The following is a 27500-nucleotide window of genomic DNA, read 5'->3' as shown; positions in this document are numbered from 1 at the left end:
TACCATGATATGAATTAATCAGTGAAATGGACGGCCACTCTGTCTGTCTTCAAACAACCTTAACAAGCCCTTCCCGGCTTGTTCGAGCCTTAACAACCGTATGGCTTGCAACCTCGGTGTTTGGAGTTGGCGCGTCGCTCATTGGTGCGCACACGTCGAGGCAAGTGACGGGCCTGTACTGTGATTGGCTGAAGTCACACGCAGTGACCAACCAGCGCTGTAGGGAGGCGTGCACGCGGCCGCAGGCACCAACCTGTCACACTTGCCCGGTCGTGCGGGCAGATAACGTGTACGTGTGTGAGTGTTCGTCCTACTTCGAAGTTGTCAGTGAAACGTGACAACACTTTTAAATTGGAAAGTCAGCTATATTGTTGACATGTTAGAAGGATGTTACTACGACTCATGGTGCGTAACGCAGGTACATGCGGTTTTGACTGCATTGTTGCTAGGACGACCATTTTATTAGCTGCGACGTAATCTTTCGAAAGCTAGGACTTTGTAAAGCAATTTGCTTGAAATTGCCATAGAATACAACCGGTAAACAGACTGGGCGATTGCAGCGGCCTTTGATTGTCGGTCGTTTAAATTGTTACAGTTGGTGATAATTAGCTAGTTCTTTTAGAAATTCATTTAGTGGCATTCGTCTTTTCTTACTTGGTAAATCGTTCATCGTCATTTGGACTCTGCAAAGTATATGCAGTTATATATGCCCAATAAATGTATCCTCTCGAGGGCGTTCGCTCTCGAGAAACTTCGAGCAAGTTAGCGGTCCAATAGAGTCCATGGATTTCCTCATTATCTATAACAGCCATAGTATTTGAAACAACTGAACAATTTCCCTTAGAATATATATATTGTGCAGTTCCACTTTACATACCTATACCACTAATGTTTAAAAACTGGCTGAAATTTAGGTATTAAATCTATATTTGCTAGAGAACTGAACGTGTTTTATTTTTAGGGCCAAAAAGAGGCTAGATGGTGAAGACGTTTATGGCAGCAAGATATATTGTACATTTGGTAAGAATTTTGACAAGGAAGGATCCCCAAAAGTAGATAGTAAGTATTGCCTTTCTTTCTAAATTTAATTTGATTTGAAAATTTGAAAATATAAACTTCCTTTTTGAAATTTGTAGTAAGTTCATAATGGTAAAAATACAAATTATGTTGCACATTGTTGCATGCCTTCTTAGTATTAGGTTCTCAAAACATTTTTTCTTGCACCTACTTCCATACAGTTAGACAACTTCAGCACCAGATTTCACGTGACAGAGGACAAGAATCTCTGGATACGTGGAAGCCTGTCAATTCACAGATATTTCCAAACCCGTCCCAGGCAGGCATGGGTGACACAGGCACAGCAAGCCTGTCATGGAGGGTGAGAGACCCTGTTAGTGATTCAGCTCTTCAACCCTACACTGCCTTCAAAAGCTATGGCAAGAATCCTGCCATGTCTTTGTCAGATCAGCATTTTGGATCATGGTGAGAAATGAGGTTCTTACTAGATCCTTTGCTTTTGCATGTTTGAATGAGATTTTTATATAAAGTATAAGTAGTGGAAGTTAATATTCTTTAATGTTTAAATACTAAAGAATTATTTCTAGTTTCACAGAAATTGGACCTATAAAAAAAAAGAAAAAAGAATAACCATTAACTTGTTTGATAAGGAAAAAGATTATAATTGATGTTTAGAGAGGGTTGATGAACTTTTCATCACGGCTTCTTAATGTAATTTTAGAAGTAAGCAAGATTTATATTTTCTCAAGTTTTTCTTTCAAATCCTTTTCAGCCAGCGTGCTTTTAGGAATAACAATTGTCGGATTCAGAGTCAGTCTAGTATGTCTGGATCCAGTTCAAATTTTGGTTTGTCAAGAGTTGATTGTAATTCCCATAGTGAAGGAAACAATCGTGATATAGTTCAGCCATTATACTTGGACAAGACCCCAGAGCAGTTCAAGAAGGGACGATCCCAAAGTAAGTGTAAGCAGGTTCTTTAATATTTGCAGAGTTACTATACCTTTAGTTTTTCAGTGTCATGGTTGATGGTATTGCAATATATTGTTTTATATTTTAGGAATACAATTTCGGATGAGTTCCCCACCAAGCTTTTCGTTCAATACTCGAACACCAGATTCCTATACATTGGATTCCTCACTAAGGTAAGGTTTGGTTTGAGTTTTTATTTTGTATGTAATTTCAGACATGCTAAATAGCAAATGTAATAGAAAGCATTATTGGTATTATGGTTGTTTTGAAACTTTAATATATCCTGATAACATTTATTTTCTTCTCTTTTATAAATGTTTAGGGCAAGAAGTCCCTCTCCTTTGTTATGGAGTGGTATGAGTCCTGTGAAGCCTGTATGGAGTCCCTCGCCTACAGTTGATGCACAAGGACAAATCCTTTATGGACTAAAGGAACTCTCCCTTGGGGAAGGAGTTATAGTAAGTCCTGTCTTTACAGTCTTTCGTTTTACTCCTAGATTGAAATATCTTGGCTTTGTATAAATGATAAGATTAACTTTTGAAGTTACTTCATGTATAATACTCTGCTTAATGTTAATAACACTCGACCCATTGGTGCAGGGATGATAAAAATGTGTACTATGTCCATTGTCTTTACACATAGTTGGCTCCAATACTTAAATCCCCAAGGAGTTGGTGCTAGTCCAACCTCACATATTTATTTTATTCCTTGATTCTCTGAAGGATTTTTTATTGCTATTGGTATTCTTTATAAAGTAATTGTGTTGACAACAGTATCGGAGGTCAATAGCATTTGGATAAACCTTTTTCTGAACTTTGTATGTTGTCATAGACCTACTAATTGGGTTTTTGGTGGCTGTACACTTGTGTATCCATCTATGAGCAAACAAACTTCACTGAAGAAAATACTAGATATATATATTTTTTTCCCCCCCACTTGATTTGAGCCAAGCTTATGATATACAATAAATATCTTCTCTTTATCTGTATCTCTCTCTGTTTATTTATGTCTATATATAAACATAGTCCGTCTAAAATATGTTGTACTAAACCCTTTGCTGTAGCCAACAGTGTGGTCTAACATTTTAAACACCTTTCCTGCTCAATATATGAAGTTGAAAGTGTTCCCCCATTTACTCTTAAAATTCTTTATATGGATTTTTTTTTTTTCTCTCTCTCTCTATCCAGGATACAAGTCTAGCTACTGTCCAGCAAGTCCCAGTAGAATTACAAGTAACAAATCTTGATCAAAACATTGATGCCAGAGAGATGAAACGCATCCTTTTCACAATATTTAGAGATCATGTAATGGTAAGTGGCTTAGAGGAATTTGACTTTTCTCACATATAAAATGTCTTTATAGGGGAGATGGAAAAATGTGATGGCATCATTCCTTTACATTGTACTTTTCTTCAAGTTCTGAGTTTAATTTCTCTTTTAGGTATTGCATGTGTCCGTGTTTGTGCAATCTGATGGTAATTTGGCTGCTACCTTGCGCGTACCCTCACAGCAAGATGCTCAGTATGCCATTTCTCAACTTCACCGTAAAAAGATTGGTGCTAAGAGGATTATCATATCCTATGTGAATCAAAATCAACCATCACCAGAATTGAAGAGGTATGATACTTGAAGTGTGAATTGACATTGCTTGAAGTAGTGTTATAGAAGTTAAATAATTGAAGTTAATAAACCTGTATTCCTAGATGTTATTATAGTTGCATTTTCAGGTCAAAGGTCATAGCTCTGCTGCAGGAAGTTCCTGGAAAAAAGCTTCCTCTTTTCAAGTTTCGAGAGCTTTATGAGAGACGTTTTCACGAAACCATTGGTGTATCAGAGATGTATAACATGCGGGACATAGTGACTGTATCTGATAACAGTACAGGTAGGATGGTCTCCCTTCATCCTGAGTTCAGACACATGAGCTCCCCAATCTTGACTGAGTCAGCACAAGAGGAAGTAAGTGGTAGTATATCATCCAGATACTGTAAGATCCATAGTTCTGGCCCTGATGATTCCATTGGTTGGGCAGAGCGTGATCAGAGCTCAAGTCTGCCAAATGTGAATATGACTTTGCGGACTTTGGCTGGAAGTATACACTCATTGCTTCAGTCCCACTCGGGTTCACTCCCATTGGCAAGTTTGGTAGATTGTTATGAAGCAGAAATTGGCCCAGTTGACGAAGCAGAGGATGGTGTACCTTTGGAACACTTGGTCTCCTGTTTGCCAGGTGTGTGCATAATGACAGCCACTGGTGGTTTCAAGTATGTACAGTGGGTTGAGAATAAAGTAACAGATGAAGCTGAAGAGCTAGCTCGATGCGTGAGTCCTCCACTTGTTGGACAGTTGGCACTCTTTTCAAGAGAATTAGTAGATCTCCTTAAAACGTTCCCATATTGCCGTTTACCATTTTCTCGGTTCATACCAGCATACCATCATCATTTTGGCAGGCAGTGTAGAGTAGCTGACTATGGATTTACCAAGCTTGCAGACCTATTTGAAGCTCTCCCTCATGTTGTACAAGTTTTGGGGGAAGGAAATAAACGCATTTTGACACTTGCTCACAAAGCTCAGGTCAAAAGGTTTTCTTCAGATCTTTTGAGGGTATTGAAGGGCCAGCCGACAAAAGCCATAACACTTGAGGCCTTTCCAGTCGCTTATGAAAAAGCGTTGACAAGAACATGGAATGTGATTGATTATGGAGTATGTGATGTTGAGGATCTGCTGACTGAAGTTAGTGAAACCACAGTGATAGTCACCCGATCTGGCACAGAGACTACAATTGCTATTCCAAAGCGCGAACAAACTCCAGAAGAAATAGAGCGAACGAGACAGTTTGCTGCTGAAGTTGTTGAGTTACTTCGGCACTCTCCACAATGCAAAATGCAGTTCAATCGTTTCATTCCAGCTTATCACCACCATTTTGGAAGGCAGTGTAGGGTGGCTGACTATGGGTTTAGTAAGCTCATTGAACTATTTGAAGCCATTCCAGATGTTCTTCAGGTAAATTTGAATTCCTGCCATTGTGATTTCAATTTTTTGTCTAAAGTGTATGATATTGAAGATTTAGTAATAATGATTACATACCATAATACATATAGATAGTAATGAAGTTTGCAAATTTAGGTCTATGATGACGAAGAAGATGGAGAGAAGCAGTTGCAGCTGGTGGAACGAGAACGTGTCCGTGTACTAGGAGATCAAGTTGGAGCAGTGGTACGAGGAGCTCCTAGGCAAGCTATCAGGATTTCTGCCTTGACCCAGGTCTTCACTCGTTATTATGGGTATTCTTTGAAACCCTCTCATTATGGTGGTAACACTTTGGAAGAGCTTATAGGAAAGCTTAGAAATCATGTGAAAGTAAGTTTAATAGGTTGGGTATTTTCTTGTCTAAAATAATGAAAAGGAATGCAAGTGCATTATCATTCAAAAATATATCCTTTAATGTTGTAATTACAACTAATCACTTCCATAATTATAGCTGGTGGAAACTGGTGATGAACCTGTAGTGGCCCTTGTTGACCGAGGATATGTGCATGAAATCATGGTGCGAGCACGGAAACTTCTCTGGGAGGACTCCAGCTGCAGCTATCCTCTAGATAAATTTGTTCAAACATACACTGACCGTTATGGCCATCCTCCAAGCATAGAAGTGATTAGACGGGACTTGGAAGATGTACTTGTGGTAAGTTGCTGTCTTTCATTTTTGCTTATTATTCCAGCCCTCCACCCCCTCTATTCCATATGTTTTTTGTTTTGTTTTTTTCCTGATGGAAATCTTAGATGTATAACTGACCCAGATGCACTTTATTTAGATTGAGGGTGAAGGGGAAGAAGCCAAGGTTAACCTGGTGCCACTGCAGATGTTTGCCCGAGATCTCTTGACACTTCTCCATGAAGCTGGGGGTCGTATGCTACTTCTGAATTTTGATACAGCCTATCTCGACCGTTTTGGTAAGTTCTCAGCCCATTGGATATTAATTAGATATATGGTTATGATAAATAGTATGCAGGATTGGACTTTAGAATCTTTTTACTATTCTGAATATTTGTATGAAAACTGTTTTTTCTCAGGTGTTGCATGTCGTCCAGCGACTTATGGTTTTCCCAATATAGTGGCTCTGGTTCAAGCCTTAGGAGATTTGGTGGCAGTTAGAGGTCGTGGAACAAAAAGAATACTTGTCTTAAATAGGGACTCTGCTCCTTCCCCTCCTAGCTTCCACATTCCTACATCAAGGTGAGTAAATTTCTATTTTGGAATATTCGCTTACCTTTGCTGTCTTACTTTACAAAGTAATTCATGACTTTTTTTTTCTTTTTACATTGTGGCAGTTCCTCTTTCTATGGAGACAACACTGAGGGTGCCAGTGCAAATAGTGATGCCAAGCCACCACCTCCAAGTCATCTTCCTCCTCCAAATAAAGTCACCCCACCTCAGCAGTGCGATTACCAGCGCTATATACAAGGTTGGTTTGTCTTGTTTATAAGATTTATCAAATTTGCACTATAGTTGTCAGTATCCAGGAGTCATTAAGGGGATGGGAGTATGGAGATATGAAGATATCATGGTTGTCTGGAAAAATCTTGCATATAGTAAAACCCTTGCATTATCAAGACAACTGTACAGCAAACAGAACAATAGGGATTAGATTAGTCTTAAAAGAAGGTTTAAAAGTGAAGCTGTAATAGTGTATGCAGAAACAAATGAGGCAGGTATTTTAAGAATATACTGTCACAAGGTGGGGGGGAAATCCCCCCCCCCCTCCCCACCTTCCCTCAAAAATAAAAGATAAAATAATTAAAAAAGATACTTCAAATACATAACATATTTATATAGAAAAAAATATAGGCTTAGGTTATAGGCGTACTCTTACCTTATGAGGGGAACCATTGTGAATAATGTATAATTAAGTAAAATGATGTCTAAGTGAATAATTTCTGTAATATAAGATGTCACCATAATTATTTCCAGTTGCATGGGAAATTGTCTGCAGGCACTTGACCTAGAGCCATGTAGGTCCAGTCAAGTTCATTTCCAAAGTGATTGCTTTACTTGTTTTAAGGCACATGTGTAACACTTCTTCCAATTTGCCGGTTAATTGCTTCAACTGGTTTTTCAGTTTTAAGACAAACAAACTTAGTTAGTCCTTTTTCCATTGTATCTGCCTTGTATCACTTATTTGCTCCAATACTTGATCATCTCACCCAGCCATATCACAATTGCTGCCATCCATGAACCCCCCCCCCCCCCCCCCCCCCCAAAAAAAAAAATCTTGTATATTATATTTAATATATATATATATATATATATATATAATGTATATATATATATATATTTATATATATATATATTTATATATATATATAAATATATAATATATACTTGGGGAAATGGGGAGGGGACATCTATATTTTCCTTGTTGATTGTGATCCTACATTCTGCATCCTACATATCCTTATTTATCTCGAATAAATGTGTGCATTGTTTACTGGCTTGAGGCATTTAAAATGTATTGAGATCCAATAATGTAGAATGTGTAATGCTGTACAATTGGTTGTAAATTATGGCGGAGAGGACTGAGAAGCATTCTCCCACTCACTCACTCGGTGCATAACTGCAGCTGTCAAGGGGGAGGGTAGGGAGAGTAAGAAAGATGTATAGCTACACTAATCACATTTATAGGCTTATACGAAGCACACATAGGGTGATGAGGTATTATAAGCATCTGGCAATTGCACACCCCTCTTTGCTTGGCATGGGGCAGGGGATATTGGGGGAAGTGGCTTGTGGGAGACTTAAAAAGGCCAGATGGTATTTTAGATACTGTATACAGATTTGTAAGGCCCATATGGATGTAAGTTCCATTTTCAAAAATAAACAAAATTGTTGATTGTATCTGTTAACCCATTTACAACAGGTGTCCCATATATGAGACACCCGGAAAAATAAACATTGCCGGTCATCCCGCCAGTGTGACGTTGGATCGGAGCTCGTGCTCCAAATACGTTGCAGGCTACGGCCAGTGAGCAGGCAGATTCCGGGCCAGCCCCGCATGCTAATTTTGTAGCCACGTGGAAACTATTATTTTCAGCTTCCAAATATACTGGCATTAGTGGGTTAAGTGAATGAGTATTTCTAATGGCGTTTTTGAAAAGTGAGAGATCTGTTTCTTCCCTACCAATATTGTTTACCAGGCTCAAATTTAACCTTCTGATCTCTTGATCTCAGTGCTGAAAGGTCATGGAAATCATCACTCAGAATCACTGTACATCTGTATGAAGAGCTTGATGTTTCTTCAAAAGAATTCATTAAAAAAAAAGCATTCCTACAAAGCAAGTTTAAGTTCAAGCAAGTTCAACTATAAAAATATCAGATACATATTAGTTGGCCAAATGCATAGATTGAACAATGACTAAATGCAACATTATGGGATGTATATCTTTTACCATTTTTAAGATTTTCAATAAGTCATATCTGGAAAGGTTGTAGTGTTTGTCCAGTGGTTTTAGGTAGGTCATTTTGGGGACCTTTTGACCTCCCAGAACTAGTTTCCTACTCTCAGCTGAAATTAATTTGCTAAACAAAACTTTGTTGGTCCAAATGCTAGTCAGGAAAATCCTTCTGTTCCAAGTTCATATTTCTAGTTATCCATACCAAACTACTTTTATATACAGGCACGTTATGATAGACTAAATTGTTAAAGATATATCAAGTCTGCATTGATCTTCATATACTTTAGTCACTGTATTACAGCATAAATTTAGGCATAATTTTGCTGACATTTTCTTTTCAGAAGCTAATTCAAACAGTCACTTAATGATGGGAATGAATGCTCCAACCCCCCATCCCTCCTACCAGCCTTCATCACCTGTGGTATGTCTTGTCCCTTGCAACATGGGTTGAATGCCTGGGGAGTTTCATAATTTCAGGTGAAGGGAGATATGCTATAAACTGAAGAAATTGGCAGCATTGAGAGATGTGAATTTTTACTTAATTCCATTCAACAAATTTGGTTGACATATGTTAACCATTGTTTTCTGTTTTAAAGGTTTATCCTGGCTCTCCAGCACCAACAGGCGGTTCAGTTATGTGGGGCCAGATGTGGTCACCTCAATACCCAGTTATGCCCCCACTGTCCCCTGCTCACTACATGGTAAGTGCATATATACTCTTAAAGGAAGAAAGAGGAACTTTTAAAATTTTGTCTTGAGCTTTAACTTTCCCAACTGAATTACGATGAAAAGGAGAATTGTATGAATGGGATGAAATGCATTTCCACGTTTAGGTGCCAACACTTCCCATGAGTTGGGGAAGTATGCCAGCCTCTCCTGCTGGTCCCCTGGGATCCTCCACTCCCCCAGCCCCATTGCTGGGCACCATGGCACCCCCGATCTCCATACATATGCTCGATGAGCTCTCCAAGCAGGTACAGTCTGCTGAAGTAAAGCAGCCTCATGTTAGGGCATGATGATTTGACCAACCATAAGTCTTTAAACAGAATTGGGGTTGCCCTGGTGGTGGGACTTGTAGTCCAGCAAATTTATGTAGATAATTCAGTCCTGCACATCAGACCTCTTGGCTAGTAATTAGTAGGAGAGCTGTCCTCCTTATTTTCTATGAATGTGCTCGAATACCGTTAGAAATTTTATTTACAGGATTAAATTTTTGTAGTTTCCTGTGTATTTTGAGGCTCTAATATTCCCTTTTCATCACAATACTACATTTTACTATTTCATTCTGCATCCAATTATATTACTGTTGATATTCTTGTGTACTAACAATATCTTATCAAATAATGGCACATGATATTAAATTATAGTTCAATTTTTACTCCATGACATTGAAGTAATGGAAGTCTTTTAATTCTGATCATGTGATAAGCTTCTCCCCCCCCCCCCCCCCTCTGCAGCACTGCTTTTATCTTTTATTTTAAAGGTTTTACCAATGATACTAACCCTCTACCCACAGTTAGATGAATTTATGTAGAAATGACAATGTTCACTTGATTATGCTTAGAAATGTGACAATTAGTTCTACATCACACTTGCTTCCAAGGAGTATGCAGGGACAGCTAGATGAAAATGCTAGCTCTAGCGGACTTACCATGGAAAGATTGGTATAAATCTTGATTCACTAACAGGGACTGCCCCCAAAAGTGGTAGTGTTGAGCATGTGTAAAATTGATTAATATTAAAACCTATAACACCAGATAAAGTTTGGCAAGTGAACATACTCTCAGGATTGTTGACATGCATTGACAGTTTCCCCTGTTTGCTCATGGCTCACTCAGTAGTTTGTGGGAGCACGAGCTCCGATCCAACATCACACTGGCGGGATGCCCAGCAATGTTTATTTTTCCGGGTGTCTCATATATGGGACACCCATATATATTAGGAGAAATAGTGCTGATGGACAATAAAAAATGAATAAATAGATAAAAAGGAACTGCTTAATTTTTGCCAGACCTCTGGTTTGAGACCGTCCAAGATGGGAGGTGGGGGGGGGGGGGTCAAATTGTGTTAGCTAGTGTATAGTATAGGTCCATTGATGAGGAAACTACCAAATAACTATTAAAGCTCTGCTGTGGCTTGTTGTCTTACAGCTGACGGGAGACCCGTTTAAACACCTGGGCATGTGCATCACTAATGTGAGCGCCCAGGTACACCTAATGAGTACGTGAATGTTCAAGTAACACTTTTATACCTTTATCAGAAAAAAAATTATATCGGTGATTTATGACGAAATATTTTGTGAAATATATCTTTAAAAAAAAAATAAGTTTTATCCTTTTGCGCACGAAATATGCTTCTATCGAAACTCACTGGTAATATTATGTAGCTTACAAAGTGATCTGTACTTCTACCAAGTACAAAGCACTAACGTTTGAAAATAGCCGTAAAAGTAAGGATTGAAATATTACCGCTACACTTGACTCAATGGTCAGTACATCAGAGCATGGGTAAATTTGATTTGATTTAAAATTGGTCGTTGCCGTTGTAAAGACCAATTCAATAGGAAGGTTACCTAAATGTCAGATGTGATTTTTTTTTTTTTTTTTTTTTTTTTTTTTTTTTTTTTCCCCCCCCCCCACTTTCTGTAATACCATCTCTGCCATGGTCAGTCAGAGGCTGAAAAGACTTTTGGAGGATTATCAAAGGTGTTTAACCCATCAGCAACGGGTAAAAATTTTGTCAAGTTTATGTATGCGCCGGCTTGTTGGCGTGCACTGGCAGTTTCCCCTGTTTGCGCCCTGCTCGATCGGTAGTTTGTGAGCGACATATAGCACCTAAAAGCTTTTATTTTGCTAAAATTTATAAAAATATTAAAATGTTGAAGGTTTACCTTCACTTTAGGTGCCATTGCCTAAAATCTTTACTATATAAATGAAGCCGCTACTAGTGGAGAAAAACAACCTCCGTCCGACGAGCCAGTAGCGTGGGAATGGGCATGGTATGATGCCACCGGCGTTTGGTCCACAACAGCCATGGCATGTACATACGTGACACCCGGCGCCAATGGGTTAACACGCATGTTATGAGATAGACAATACTTGACACCCAGCATGTGGATTCGGTGTCATGGGGAGCATAAATGTTAATTGACACACATGTCATCAATGCTTGAAAGGGAAAGACTTATTTATTTATTTTATTTATTTATTCTTTTTACCTAAATAAAGGCTATATTAATGGAATGAAACAAGTCTGTGAAGTATCCCATTTCTTTATCATTTACTATCAATAGATTTGTAACTGCAAAATACAGCATAATCTGTAGTCTAGGGTGACTACTGTATACTGCATCCTCTTGAAGTATGCAAGAAATTTATAATCGGAAGCAACTATTTTTGGCCTCTTTCTTTGTGTATGTAGGATGGATGTTAGCCTTTTTTGTATGTGTATACATTACATTTATATTGCTCTTGTTCTTTAACCCTACACTGATGAGGCATAATTTTGTGTATCAATTATTCTGGTGACTATTACTTTCCGGCAGGGAATTTACTGTGTAAAGCCAGACTGTCCTCTCACTCACTAGAGCAAGTGATAACATGTATACATGTTTCCTCTCATGATGATAGGATTTCTAGGACAGCTATAGGTGTACTGATTAAGTAAGGGGTTGATAGTTGCTACATAATGAAATGCTTAAAAATCTATGAACATGTCCAGACCTATTTTCCAACCAAAATGTGCATGTGTAGAGCAGAGCAATTTTTAATGTGTGAAGCCACTAGAAAACTGAATTACAGAATTGGGTATGTTAACTTTTGAAATGTAATGAAGTTCAGGTTGTGGTTTTAAATAGTTTTTTTTTTTTAAGTGGATGGATATGAAATTAAAAAGTAATGCATCTTCATATGTATCTTCCATTTGTAAGAAAATATTTTTAATGCTTTTGTCATACATCATAAAGAAATGTATAATATATTATTCCTAACATAAAGTAAAGTTTGGCTTCCACTACAGGCAATGCATTTGGGATAAATAGCTAGTAAATTTTGCAGGATTTAGGAGTTAATTAACTTTCAAGTGTGTAACCCCTCATGCTTTCTTTTTCAGGCAGGTAAATTGAATGAGGAATATGCAGCACCCCCGAGTGCTAGCGAGTTGCCACCCCCGGAGCTTTTCACACAAATGCATCCCCAGGAGCAAATGGCAGCCCAAGTAACTGCTCCTGATAATTGTAACCAGGTAATAATTTTAAGTAGCACATAATTTTTTTTAATTTTTGTATAGTGGGATGATATACCAAAGACAATAATTTCATTCATGGTCTATTAATGCTTTGTATAGTTTCCAATCTCTCTCCCTCTCTCCCCACCCACCCACCCAATCCCCTTCTTTTCTTTCTCTAAGCTTGCTTTAAGTTTATCACTGAAGTTTATGTATAGATGGCTTGGTTATCTAGGAGTCAATTACTAGTCATGTATACCACACTTATTTCCCATTTTCCTTGATTATTTAAAGTATTATATTACTAATGCTATTTGCATTATAATGATAGGGCCTATGAAAATATCATCCATATTGCTAGCATTAGTTTATAAAAAAAAAAAAATAGTAAATAATTTTGAGGGAATTTCACAAATCAAAACTACAGTAAACATAACATTTTCCCAACGAAAGCGTATTACTTCCTTGCTGGAGATTTTTTTTTCTTCCCTTTCTTTTTCTTCTTTCTTTCTTTCTTTGTTTTACTACTTTATATAAAAGCATGTTAAATTTGTGAACCGATGTGTCACTTTTATTTTCTAGGAAATGCTTTTTCTTCAAATACTTGAATTGCTTTTTATTAAAAAACTGTTGCTTTGAGGGCTTTTAGTTACAAAAGTCAAGGAGTGGTTTGGAACTTATGAACAAGCCACAGCCAGGCATGCCAAATTTTCCACTTCATCATTTGCTCAAATGTTTACAGATGCACAGGGCTCCACACTTCTGAAACTTGGGCCCAAACTGTTTGTAGGAGAGGTGATGAAAAGCTAAAAACAGGATGGCTCGCATTGTCATTGTCATCTCACTGAACACCTGTAAAGCGATGCAGCAGAACACACAAACACCCATTCAAAATCTAGATGTTTTCCTTTTATGCTATTTTAAAATCTTGGTGTATAGGAATTCTAGCAGTATATCCATTATATTATATTATTTGATATGAAGTTATATAAATCATCTGTGTATTTGGTAGTCTTATCTCTCAGCCAGTGAGGATTTGGCCAGAAGAGTATGAGTGATGGCTTGAGGATGGGTTTAGACAAGTTAATTTTCCTGAATTATTATTCTTGCTTGTTTTGAAAAAATAAAAAAATATGATGTATACTAAGCTGTCCATTTTCGAACAGACATCGAGCAGTGTAATCTGTGAAGAGGCTGATGACACGTGGTCCAGCTGCAACAGTGATGCAGATAAAGGTGAAGGTAACACCACCTCAACACCAGTGGCACCAAAACTCCGCACAAAGCGACGTTTAGCAGCACAATTTGCAGCAAATTGAATAAGGAATTTTCCAATAAAGTACAGCATTGTGTTCATCACAATAGCCTAGTTCCATAAGTACTGGTTTAGGTGTGATTTTGTGCAATAATTTTTGAGGTTCTGTAAAATATTTATGTCCGTCCATAGACCATGTTCAGTATCAATTCCTATGACGTCTCAGTTATGTGAACTGATGCATTTCTTATTTTACTTGTTGATTAGTTTTTCTTTGTATTGTTGAATTTTGTTCTAGATATATCTAGATTTAAAACATTCTATAATTTAAATGAAGAGAGAATTTTAAAATCTCTTGGCTATTTACCACGATAATGGTGCAACTGTACATGAAATTATTTAATCATTCCAAGAATGGGCAGTTATCATAAACATATTTGTTGTCAGAGATAGACAGGGAAAGAAAGGGGATTTATTATAGAATTTGTTTTGTCACTGTTCATCAGTATATCAGATTTCTTGAAAGTGCAAATGTTTACATATTTAGATTTGGCAAATATCAGTTTTGCAGTTTCAGCTAATGTAAACAAACCTTTAAACAAAAGAGAATCATAGTACAAATGGTTGGACAAAGATGTTAGTTTCTTGTTCTAAATGTACAAATACAGAAGATTAACTTAAAAATGCTGTTGTTTATTTGGCATTTTTAAGGCAGCATTATCTTATGAATTAGTACAGGAAGTATGCTTCAAAAATGTTTCTATGTTCTATGAAAAAATATTGTGTTTGAAGCTTGTTGGTCTTTTTTTCTAGTTTTGAGAATTGAAGATTCCCATATATGGTTAATAACTAATTTCTGAAAGGGGAAAATGGAAGGGAAAGTTGAGCTGAGACAGTTTAGGGTTTTTTGTTTTTTTTGCTCAAAGCCCGGGTCTAGTGTGTTGTAGAATAATTTGATTCTATTGAAGAAAGTTTAGAAGCACTTATGAAGTAACTTCCTTAATGTTCTCTTTCTTTGATACTTTTTATATATTTGAAAAGTGATGTAAGTTGTTGATCAACAAGCTTCCATCTGTTTTGTTCCTAAGCAGGAGTAAAAATGCTTCGTTTTTTATGACATTTCGTTAATCTTGTATGGTTATTCTGTTGAATACAACTACAAATACCATTTTACTTGTCTTGACATAGCCTGACATGCTAGTTATGGGTTACTGGTACAATATTTCTGCTGTATTATAGCATTATAGTATATAGCATTCAAGAGTTTGAGAATGCAAGATTGCATATTTCTGTGCTGAAAGTGTTATGATTAGCTTAATCACAACATCTAGTCTGTTATTTATTTTGATATTTTAGTCTGATAGCAGACTGTACAAAAATGCATCAGCAGCTGTTATGAGCCAACAAGTTTGTCAGGGTTTTGTCAAGCTTTTGTCAGTGTTGGTAATGGGGTTCTCAGTGTTACACTGAAACATTCCTTGTTGTGGAAGTTGAAATAAATGTTATTATAAAGTAATCTTTTTAGTATTACTTTCCTGAAAATATGTAAAGGGCAAACTGAAATGTACTGGGGACAGTCTTTCTTTATTTCAAGCTCACCATTGCCAATTATGGAGATATATTTTATCCATAATTATTAGGGGCATTAAAGGCTTGTCCCTTCATCTAGCCTATCTAATTTGATTTCTCTCGTTTCCTGACCTGCCTCTCCTTTGATCACGGCTCCGACTGGTATAATAATCCTTCCTCAATGTTTGCTGTCAACTCTATCCATTCTGAATACTTCCCAGATCATTACATAACCTTTCTCTTACTGCACAGTTGCCTTCTTTGTCTACCCCCCCCTTCTCACTACTATTTATCCATTTTTTCCTCCCAATAGGACTACCTCACTCCACATTGTCCCTCCACCTTTATCCTTCTGCTGCTTCCACTTTTGCAAATCTTTTGAATATTCTTTAGTCCAGCCAAATAAGATTAATTCTGGACTCCCCCTACAGACACTTACTCTACAAACCCTTCTCTTCCAACAATGTCTCTTATAAAACAAATAGGCAAAGTTTCCTTTCACAGCTCTGATCGTTCAGACTTTGTCACAGTTAGAAACTACCATCTCAAGAAAATAATCAGGTCATGATTACCCTGACTGACCTCACTGGCAAACCTATTCCTGCCCAACCTCACTCTTCCCTTAATACTTTCAGTGGGACTGTTTCCTTCTCAACTGCCTGCTGTCTCTATGATAAGGACTGGTCAGACTCTGAAAAGTTTTGCTTGCCTGCCTCGTTGACTATGATGCAGTGGCAGTACAGTGTTACACTATTCATCCCCCCCCCAATCCTTTGCTTGCCGTGGGCGGGCTTGAGAGAGAGAACAGTCCCCTACATTGGGCCTCAGTCTAAGTTGAGACTTTGCCTCAACTAATTTTGCATGGTCTTTTTTCTCCCTTCCCTTTTCCTCTTCTGACATGCTGAAAGGATAAAAGGCTGTCATACTGGATTTCCTCTTCCCTCTTAAACCATTTTACTACTAGGCTATCCTACAGTGCTCTACAACTTTTGACACCTCATGTGTCCTAATTATTAACTCCTAAGTAGGCAAAAGTTTCCTTCCAAAACTGCCCTGATTGCTTCTGCTTTGCCACACCTACATGCATATGCCAAGCTAAAGCATTATTTACACACATGAATGGGCTTGCCAGTGAAGTCAATAATAGTTGTAATTGATGAACTGTCTATCTCCCCAGCAGACTGTCCTGTCTACAAAGAATTGGTCAGACTGGAAAGGATTTCCTCAACTGCCTCTTTAATTATGAAGTATCAATACAATGATGCGCCATTCCCGTAGGGGCCACCGTAAGTCCTCAGCCAGTATTCCCCAAATTATTTAACGTAGACTTGACCTCCACCATTTTATATTGAATTGGTACAATGCTACAGTATTCCCCCCCAGAGGCTACCAAAAGTACACCAGTATTGCCAAGATTACCTTCAGTAGACATGACCTCCCCTCTGATGTTTATATTGGTGGGGTATCTCTTCCTGGTCGATCATCAACCTACCCCTAGAGTCAGAATCGTTGACATATAGGCCACCCTGCTAAACAATGCCACTCCAAAGCCCTATTGCCCACTGTTCCCAACCTGGTCATGATTGATCAAACTGCTCTGCATAGTCGTGCACATGTGCCAATTGGGGTGCCTCAAATAATGTATATTACAGGGCTGCCCTAAATACAAGTTTGAGTCTAAAGTGGCAGCTCTCACATTTATTTTGCTTTGTAACCATTAACCATCAACCCCCCCTCCTATTCCCAACAGCTCCCATTCCCCCCTGCTTCATCTGCAGCATCCTTCGCTGTTGACCCTTCCACTTCCTCCTGAATACACATATGATTCCACTATGTCACAACTACCCCCATCCCTGGATTTTCTCCCTCCTGACAATTCTCCAGAAACTAGTCTAATTGCACTGAAACCCCCTTTTTCCTTTTGCCAATCACAACCTCACCCTGAAGATAGCCTCGCAGAACCCCACGTTTCTTCCTTTGACAATTTTGATCTAATCATTCCTGTTTTTCCCTTCCTTAGCCCTACCCACCCTTTGCCTCTTTCAGTTCTTGTTCTGCTATATGACTGATGTGTAGCACATTTAATAAAGTAAACCTCCACTTTACCCTTTTACATTTTTCTAGTGTTATATGATCTTTAATGGCTAGTACATTTATTTTGATTTTTAACCATAAACCGTGACCTCCAAAAAACTTTCTCATCCACCTTACAATCTCTCTATTCCCAGTCCTTCTACATTAAAAGTAATTGCCGATATCTCCAGTCCTTCTACATTAAAAGTAATTGCCGATATCTATCCATTATCCTCAAGTTCCCCTTACCCTTCTATCTCCCACTCTCTCCCAACACACACCCATCCTCCCTATCCCTATGTGCACCATCCCCTCTTCATCCTCATTATCCTTACCCCTCCCACCTGAATGATCACAGGAGTTCCTTATGTCGGAAGTGTCGTCCTCCGGATCCTTCCCCTCCTGACATTCTTCCTGATTACTTCACCACCTTATTCTATTCCCCTATCTTATTCCCGGATTCTTCATCATCATCATCATCTCCGATACCCATTTCTACCCTTAGCACCCGTTCATTACTTATTTTCGTACAATGTTCATCTTCCTTTCCCATACTCTCCATTTGATCTAATCCCCGAATGCCCTTAACCCCTTCCTCATTTTACTAATCCCTGCCTTCCATTTGCTTCCCTCTTTACCCTTTTACTACCATACTATCCCATAGCGCTCTAAAACCTTTGAAATTTAACACACATTATCATAAACGTTAACTCGTTTTACCGTTTTCGCCACAATGCTTTACTATAGTGTTCTATATGCCCTTTGATGCCTAGCACATCAATTTGTTTAACCATTAACACTGGCCGATTAAATGGTTAATAGTTATAAAGCAAATAAATGTACTAGACATCAAAATTCTTGTAGCACTATAGGAAGATATAGGGAAGAGGATAAAGACGGGGTGAGTTGATGATTAAATACGCTACACGTCAAGTCATACAGCACTGTAGGGTTGTATGGTACTGAAAAGGGTGATGAGGGATCAGCTGAAGTGGGAAAATGGGGGTTAAAGCCAACTAGATCAAATGTAGGGTGTGCGCGCGGTGTAGATTGAGCAGGGACGGGGGAGTAGAAGAAAGAGGTGTATAAGAGGAGGAGGTGGATGGATGGGTGTCTGCTGTCAGTTTTAAGTGTAAAGGGAATCAGAGCAGAGAGATTGGAGGGTGGTTGAGGGATAGGCATGTTTTGGGGGTGGGTCATAATTAGTCAAATGCGAATATCTGAAAGGGAATTGGGTGGGAAGGTCTGAGAAATGGTCTCTTTATTCCCTCCCCCACCCCCATTTGAAGCCCATTATTGTCGTGGGGAACTTTGGAGACTGACTGGAGCCCAATGAGGGGATCAACCCTACCTTGAGCCTCAGCCCTCGCCTCTACTAATTTTGCATGCTTTTCTACTCCTTTCTCCTTTTCTTTCTTTTCATGCCCTTCTATCCACATGCTAAAGTGCGAGAGCCGTGCTGAAAGGATGTAAGGCTGGTTTTGTCAGCCCTGAACGGCCTTCTTACTCTGTTATTTCCTTTTTATTCTTTTTACTACCATACTAACCTACAACACTAGAACCATTGACATCTAACATATTTTGTCCTAATTAATTCATTTTTAACCCTTTTGCTACAAGATTTTGTCATAATGCTGTATGACCCTTCTCGATGATCTTAGATGTTGACGCGGCAGAATGTTTTCAATAAATAAATTAGATTATGAGGGATAGAACTGGAAACAGACGTCTGATGAGCAGAGGAAGAGGTAGGTGTTGGAGAGAATGTGGTAGGAGATGCAATGGAACGTTTAGTGTCTGATAAGACGGATAGAGCGAGAAGTGGGGTTAGACACTAGGAACTTGGTAGACTTGCATTGTCTAGATTGTGAATGTCAAGAGTATTTGATTTAAAGGGCTAGAAGTGGGAACGCATGAAGTAGGAAGAGAGGCTAGGGGAGATGTAGGCGTGCTTCCTGTCTTACCTCGTGTAGTGAGACCTAGTTTGAATATGAACTGCCACTTCTCACTCAAACTTGCAGCCACAATAAAATGCATTATGGGAGCCACCGCAATTGGCATATGTGCGTGATTGCGCACATATGCGCAGTTTGAAAGATCATGACCTGGCTGGACACAAAGGACAGCAGGCTGTCGAGCGACCGTATTTGGCAGGGTGGCCAAGACGGTATCATCTATGACATTGATGGGGGAGGAGTTGATATGGTCAGACAGGGCAGGACTCTCCGCCAATACATAAACATTATGGGAAGGTAATCTTGGCGATATTGCTTTTAGGGGGAATACTGTAATACTGTACTGATCCATTATAAATATCATGGGGGAGGTCATGTGTATGGAGAGTAATCTTGGCAATATTGGTGGAGGACTTTTGTCGGCCTTTATGGGGGACAGTGTAGTACTGTATTGATTCTGCATCAGAGTAAACGAGGTAGACGAGTAGTCTGACCTTGTCGTAGACTGCGTATAAAAGGTGATACTCTTTATTGGTAAGGGCTACACACACGAGTAGAAATAAACACGATACAAGACATCAGGACTGGATGGTAACCGCGATAGCGAGCCCTGGCGAGGGCCGCCGCACAATGAGCGAGCGGGAGAGCGCGCAGTCTGGAGGTCAGGCTGTCTGTGTTAAATGAGAGAAATGAATGGTCTATCCCTCAGGGTACCCATGACGGATAAGGTAGATGCTTACCCAAGGGAATACTGTGTCCATGGTTCCCCGAGGCAGTTCAAGACTGACACAAAGCCAGCCATTTATCCTTTAAGTATGGCTCTTACACCTTAAAAAATGGACGGAAGAAGTTGGAGAAGGCAGAGGCCCAAGTCAAAGGCGATACCCCAACATCTGACCTTAGCTCCGTCTCCTATGCCCCCCCCCCATAACAGACATGGGACTGGGGGAAATAGTAGTAATAGAGAACAAAGAGGTAGAAAGTGAAGGTATTGGGAGGGAAGGAATGTTCTTTGTAGCTTGGGTGATGTACTGAGCTGACAGCAGGTATCGAGCAAGGTCTTTATGTATCGAGGAGTGGGTAGTGGTAGCAATGTTTGAAATCGTGATCAAAGGATCACCGGAGAACCGGAAGAGTGCGGCTCGTTGGTAAAGGAAGAAGCCTAGATGCCCCTAATAAGGGCACAAAACCATTATAGGCCATGGTAAGCCTGGATTATGGAAGGAACGGTTCACCCCTCAGGGTCCCGGTGGGGGTACGGGCTAGGCAAATAATCGGGAATACCGTGCCCATGGCTCTCCAAGAAGAGAAAGACAAGGATAAGAAAGGGGGGGGGGGGGGGGGAACTTTGCAAGATTGGTTGAGCCGTGGACTGAGGACCAAGGTAGGGGAGTTCCCCAACATGGTCTCCGTTTCCTAAGCCCCCCCCCCCCATCCCGTGCCCGTTGTTGTCGTGGGGGGGGGGGGGGCTTAAGAGACGGAGAATGATACCCAATGCAGGGAGCTCCCCAGCCTTGGGTCTCAGCCCTCGACGCAACTAATTTCTTGTCTTTTCTCCCTCCAGGTCTTTCGTTTCCGTGCCTTCTCCAAACCCCTTCTACTATCTACACCCTAAGGTGTAAGAGTCGTGCTGAAAAGTTGAAAGGCTAACATTGTGCCAGTCCTGAACGGCCTGAGGGAACCATGGGCACGGTATTCCCGTTTTGTTTACCCCTTACCCCTCAAGGGGACACTGAGGGGTGGACTTTTTATTGCCCCAACATAGCCAAGGCTTCCCATGGCCAGTAATGAAGTAATACCCACATTACAGGCAACGAGGCTTGCCCCTTCAACAAATAGCCCCACCGATTCAAACTCTCCCGGCTCTCCTTTGACCATGCCTCTGAACACTACAACTAATACCCACTCCTCAATGCCTACTAGTGCATTATCCATCCAAGTCGAGACTCCTCTCTCCCAACTTCAACTTTATCAACTTTACCCCCCACTGCCTTCTTCACCAATCATCTCATCTTCCCTTATTACTACCTTACAGCCCTATTCTCCATCTCCGTAATACTAACCCCCCACCCCCCTCTTCCACACGTCCCCGTCATTCTACCACCCACCACACTACCAATATCTTAAATACTCTATTTAGCCCAGACAAATGGGACCGATTCTCTTGTGATCCCCTCTACAGTTCCTTACTCAGGCAGCACCCTTCTCTTTCAACCGCATTTTTCGTGATCCCCTCTTCAGTTCCTTACTCAGGCAACACCCTTCTCTTTCAACACTGTCCCCAAGAACAAGTGGGCAGAGTCCCTTTCTGAAACAAGCTATAGCACTATCAAATCTAACCGATTTCTCTGGCAATCCCATTCCTGTAGAACCTTATCCAACTCTTAATACTTGTAGTGGAACTGTCTCTATCTCCCAAGTAAGCTGACCTGTGGATATCGATTGTTCAGATTGTTGAGAGTATTTACTCTGCTGCCTCAAAGACCGCAATGTGATATAAGTAGTGTTACTCCATTCCTCCTAGAGGTCATCGAAAGAAACCCACCATTGCCAAAATTACTTTCAGTACACATGACCTTCCCTTTAGTATCTACATTGATGGACAGTCCCTTCCTGTTTGACCCTACCAACCTCCTCCCCGTCAATGTCAAAACTGTTGGCGCTTTGGACATCCTGTCAAACACTGCCGCTCCACAGACCGATGCCCCATGTGTGTCCAACCCGGTCATAACTGATCAAACTGCCCTGCACAAATCCGCACATGTGCTAATTGCGGCAGCCCCCATAATGTATTTTATAGAGGGTGTCCCACTTACAAGTTCGAGTCTGAGGTAGCAACTCTCAAATACAAGAATGGTCTCACTCTACGTGAAGCCAGACAGGAAACACGCCGACAAGGTTTCTCTTACACTCCCTACTCTAGTTATGTCGCTCGCTCTGCTCTTCCCCCTCAAGATGTTCCTACACCCTCCCCTATACCTACTTACTTCCTCACTTCTACATTCTACCTCCCCCAGTCAAATTCTTTTGCCACTTTAAACCTAGACACTCCAATCTCAACTACAGCCCCAACACCATCCCCTCTCCCTCCCCGCACTGCCCACAGCAGACAGACTAAACATTCCCCTCCTTCCCCTACCGCACACTCACCTCTACATAACAGAACCTAACCCCCTCGATTCCGCCTACTACCGATATCCATTCTCCTATTACTACCGAGATCAATCCTCCTCCTGCAGATGTTCCCCTACAGCCCTTCCTCCTACTCCCTCCCAACACCACCCATCCCCCTCAAGTTTAACTAATGCCGATATCCATCCTCCCGACACCCATCTTCCTCCTACTCATGTTCCCCCTACACCACTTCCTCCCAACACAACCCAACCCCCTCCCTCCATCCCCTCTATCATTTCCACACTCTCCTGGATACACACGTGAAACACTTATGTAATTCCCTTACCTTAACCCACCATAGCCCATTAACACAGCAACTTCTTTACCCATCTTTAACCTTTCAAGATCACTCTAGATAGTTTACGAATAGCAACTATCACCCTTCACCCTAATATACTTACCTATACTGCTATATGACCTTAGATGCCTAGCACATTTATTTTGCTTTTTAACCATTAACCATCCTAAATCCCCCACTACAACAACGGACATGGGATTAGGGGGACTATGATTTTAAAACATAGCCATCCTCATGATGTACAATGTATAATGATTGTGTTTCATAAAACAATTCTTTAAAACCAGATATATGAGAATTTTGAGAATTTTGTTATGTAATTGTTGCTGAATTCTGATATTCAGGTGGCATTTTCTGTTATCTGAACAAGTATACAAAAAATATGTAGTTAAATAGAATCAGTTATATTCTCAACATTTTATGAAAAGTACTTCTTTTGACAACATGCATATTGTGCCACATTTTACAGACACAAAATGTATATTCTATATTTCATGGTCTCTGAAACTAATATCAAATGAGTGAATTACATACTGTTATCTGTCTTTCTCAGGAAGCTACATTCAGAGGTGATAAAACAAAATTTCCATTAAGAACCAGAATAAGTATGTTTATTTATAATCTTCTATGGGGCTTTTGAGAGTCCATAATATACTTAGGCTTTAGTCATGGTTCTCATTGGACACTCGAGTAAAGTGCCATAGTTTGAAATAAGGTAGAATGACATACAGTTTCTCTTCATGTCACATTTATTCTACACACTGTACCACAGGGCTAATTGATGTCATTGTTTGTGCTCTCATGCTCTTTAATGATCAGGCTTCAAACTTTTGCTCTGGAATAATTGATATAAATAATAAATTTTCTGAGTTTGAGAGTACAAACATACCACAACCCTGAGTATAAGGAACACACGCCTTCTCACACCATGGTCCAGCAAAATAAATTAATATTAATTAACATTAGTTTCACTTGTATGCATGGCAGTGGGTACACTGTTGGCTTCCAAACCTTGGCAGTGATGGACCTACAATGAGCCTCTATTAGTTATCATTGTAAGAGATCATTAACATCACAAGCAACATCAGCGCACCATGGCAGATTTCCATATGAACATTATCAACACTTCCCAGGCAGGCAGCTTAACTCAACTTTTTTTCCTTTTCTGTTAAGCACATTTTACATTTTTCAATCAATGAGAACTATGAAAATGAGTTGGAATAAAACTCAAATGCATGGTTTATCTCATATCTCCAAGGCACCTCATGGGCACCTTTGCAATGGAATGTTTTTTTCCTTGCACACCACAAGCACCATGAGATGAGTAAAATTATCAGAAACTTGCATCACAAAAGAGCTGTTTCATTTGCAATAATAGGCAGAATATGTAGCTGGCACACTTGTTAACGACAGATATCCTTAGTGTTAATATTAATCCATAACCTGACTGTTACTGGCAGTGCTAGTTTCAAGTATCACTATATTAACAAAGGTATCTGGAACAGACACTCAAGACATAACTAAAATTAAACATTCAAACAAACCATCTAATGTTTGAGATCTCCAGTTTTAGGGATACATATATACTGGGATGAATTTTGAACAACCGGTACATGGAAATGGTCAGTATTCTTTTGTTTCTTCTTTTATGGATTATATGTGATGAATAACTTGTACAGTTACCATTAACTTCAGCTCCTGGGCGCTGACGTGCTGAGATAAGGGGCTTTGAAAAATGCATAAACAGTAATGTAATATAAATTCTGAGTACAGGTGCAACTTGTCCCTAGCACCGATGGCCTCTTGCTTAAGGTTTCTAGTCATCTTTACTTTTACTTGGCAATGATACCTGCTTTGGAGGCAGATGACCTGTACTAAGAAAACACATACATTTTTCAATGACACCCAAAATTCATGTGTATTAAACTTGCTCCAGCCCTACAATACAAGTAGGGACCTAACTGAACATAAGAAGCTGTGATATGTTCCCTACTGCAGAGGAAAGGCACTGGATATGCTGTGGCCAGGGTTATGAGTGTATCAACAACTATGGGGGGAGGGGAGGTATTGAGACAGTATCCCATAACAAAGTCTGAAAGTTTCTGTCATGGGATCTAGGAATGAGTCATGGAAAATATTTTATAACTGGTAGCAATATGGCAACAATTTTGCTATATTTCAACAATTCAACTAATGGCAGCCAAGAATGATAGGTAATATGGACTGTTCCTTTGATTTTTTTTTTATTCTTTTTTGTTTTACTACAAAACAATTATTTATTCACCTACAGTCTTTAAATGTATCTAATGGAAATCTAAATAAAGTCACATACAAATGTACATAAATGTGCCAAAGGATCAACCTTCATTAACTATCAGTGACTGTACAATTCATGAATTACATGTCTTTTTCTGAGTTGCCTGATTGGTATAATTCTAAATACTTTCTGTACTGCTGCCACTATAAATTACTATGTGTATCAATATCATTAATGTGTATAAAGTTAGCTATTGTGTAACAAACCCCCGGCCTTTCAGGGATTACACAGCCACATAGATAATAATGAGAATCAAACTAAATTGAGCACAAAAAGATTTTTCAATACACAGTACTTGAGCGAACTGAACATAAGGGAATAAATAATTATTGATTCTTTAAATTACAAAAAAATGAGGATAATCTGAACTTAACCAGTACTAGCATGGTTGTTACACAATTAACACAACAGTAAACATGATATATATCCACCCTTTTTAACAATGATGTTCGGATATCATTAAACCATTATGGGGCACCCCTAAATTAAGTACATCAGGAGCTGTGCCCTGTAACTTACACAGAAAAAAAGGTAATAAATAAATAAAAAGTAAATAGTATTTGAACATTAGTCATTACAATTAGTACTGCCTAAAAATACAACCTCATCATATTAATGGCATCATCTACCACAAGCAGAACATGTTCAAATTGGCCCATGTTGTGACAGCCCAAACACCACATCCACTGTCTGACCAATGCTAACTGTTTTATTATTACAGCTCCCTTAGTATATCTAGCTTAGAACATCTCTCATACTAAGTCTGTCTTGGCACGTCTTGTCTTTCTACATATGTGATAGTACTTGTTTTCTAAACCTATCTCATGACGTCTGTCTCACACATCTGTCTTGGCAACTTATTAATCTGTTTTCTTGTATCCCATTACTGCTATATTTCATCAAAATGAAGAATATACTGTACACTATTCTTTCTGATCTGCCTTGCTTCCCATTGTGCTATGGACACTGAGGGTGAGTATATAATATAAAAAAGTACAAAAAAATCAACATAACAGCAGTAGTGTCAATGATAAACACATGACATTGACAGAAGATAAGTTACATTGTACTGAAGGCAACAGTAAAGAAATACATAAATAAATACAAGAATAACCTAATCCTAACAGGTTAGGATAAAACATATGAAACAAACTTGAAAATGGATGTATATTTTGCATATGGCATAGGCTGTAGCCATCCCCAGGGTACTAAAACAAACGATGAACATGCCAACGTATGGGAATACTGCAGGTGTACCTGGTGGGTCCAGGGGGATCCTACACTCTCACACACTCATTGCACACAACAAAACTGGTTGAAAAAATTGATGCAATTTTTTCATTTAAATGCATAAAATCTTTTTTTTTTCTTTTTGTGCAAAATGGTTAGACTGCTGATACAGCAGAAAATGTGCCAACTGGATATATGCCATAATGTTGTACAATTGATAATCATCCAAGAGGTGCAATGGCAAACTTATTTGATTCTTGTAACCAGTTATGTAGAAAGTTTAACATATTTGTTTGCATTCCAGACAATTAAGGCAATTCTTTTTATCTTAACCAGAATCAATCTTTTATGAAAACAGGTATATTAATATCAGCACAGGAGTGCAACTGTGAGCCTGACGGAGGTGCAGGACCCATGGGGAGGGGGAGGGGGCGGGCAGAGGGGATGGTGTGTAGGGTTGCAGGTCATTAACTTTAAAACTTAAACAGGCACCAATAACAACCACAGTTTAATAGGAAGTAAAATTTTGATTCTTAGGAAGAGCTCATCTATTCTAATATTCATTGGAACTAGCATTCAAGTGGCTTGTTTGATTCAGTAGGTAAAAAATGCCCAAGTTTTGTCCAAAAACTATTTAGAACAGCTGAGGTAATACATATCACATAAGGAACCTGAGACAGCAGATCCATAACTACCACGACTGTTTGTCGCATTAACACCAACATGCTGCATTTTTCTTTCCCCCTAAACAACAGTTGAGATCCTTACCTTTTTCTGGCTATCAGATAGAGCTCTTCCCAAAAAGGAGGGAGAATAACAAAATCAATAAAAAAATAAATAAATAGATAAATAAAAATTGCCTATCATATAACAAGGTAGCAATCCTACACACCCCACAGTGACTAGTACAACGGAGCAGCTCAGCATTAAGCTGAGCTTACCAGGTTTCTAATGGTCCAGTAGAAGATAA

General features: G+C 39.3%; 2 protein-coding genes across 6 annotated transcripts in view; one reads left to right on the top strand and one right to left on the bottom strand.

Moving 5' to 3' along the window:
- Marf1 (meiosis regulator and mRNA stability factor 1-like protein) overlaps positions 1-15430 on the top strand; it is a 41686-nt gene extending 26256 nt beyond the window's left edge. For 2 of the 5 annotated variants that reach the window (XM_070125311.1, XM_070125312.1), the window contains 18 exons: positions 962-1059; positions 1239-1482; positions 1790-1974; positions 2075-2159; positions 2309-2444; positions 3174-3296; positions 3427-3602; positions 3713-4985; positions 5109-5342; positions 5464-5667; positions 5798-5936; positions 6057-6219; positions 6315-6448; positions 8777-8856; positions 9032-9136; positions 9269-9409; positions 12546-12677; positions 13826-15430. In XM_070125311.1, coding sequence (XP_069981412.1) covers positions 962-1059; positions 1239-1482; positions 1790-1974; positions 2075-2159; positions 2309-2444; positions 3174-3296; positions 3427-3602; positions 3713-4985; positions 5109-5342; positions 5464-5667; positions 5798-5936; positions 6057-6219; positions 6315-6448; positions 8777-8856; positions 9032-9136; positions 9269-9409; positions 12546-12677; positions 13826-13978 — 3805 coding nt within the window. In that variant the 3' untranslated portion in view covers positions 13979-15430. Of the gene's footprint in view, positions 1-961; positions 1060-1238; positions 1483-1789; positions 1975-2074; positions 2160-2308; positions 2445-3173; positions 3297-3426; positions 3603-3712; positions 4986-5108; positions 5343-5463; positions 5668-5797; positions 5937-6056; positions 6220-6314; positions 6449-8776; positions 8857-9031; positions 9137-9268; positions 9410-12545; positions 12678-13401 lie in introns of all 5 variants that reach the window. The other 3 variants (XM_070125313.1, XM_070125314.1, XM_070125315.1) reach the window with 3 other exon arrangements.
- Positions 15431-23714: 8284 nt separating this feature from the next.
- LOC113808735 (uncharacterized) overlaps positions 23715-27500 on the bottom strand; it is a 48610-nt gene continuing 44824 nt past the window's right edge. The window contains exon 9 of the mRNA XM_070124928.1: positions 23715-27500. This exon is cut by the window's right edge and continues 1936 nt beyond it. The gene's annotated coding sequence lies outside the window, so the exon portion shown is untranslated.

Source organism: Penaeus vannamei, chromosome 9 (genome assembly GCF_042767895.1).
Source record: "Penaeus vannamei isolate JL-2024 chromosome 9, ASM4276789v1, whole genome shotgun sequence".
Taxonomy (NCBI): domain Eukaryota; kingdom Metazoa; phylum Arthropoda; class Malacostraca; order Decapoda; family Penaeidae; genus Penaeus; species Penaeus vannamei.
The sequence above is the reverse complement of the archived record's forward strand: the minus strand, read 5'-3'. Positions and strand labels throughout refer to the sequence as shown.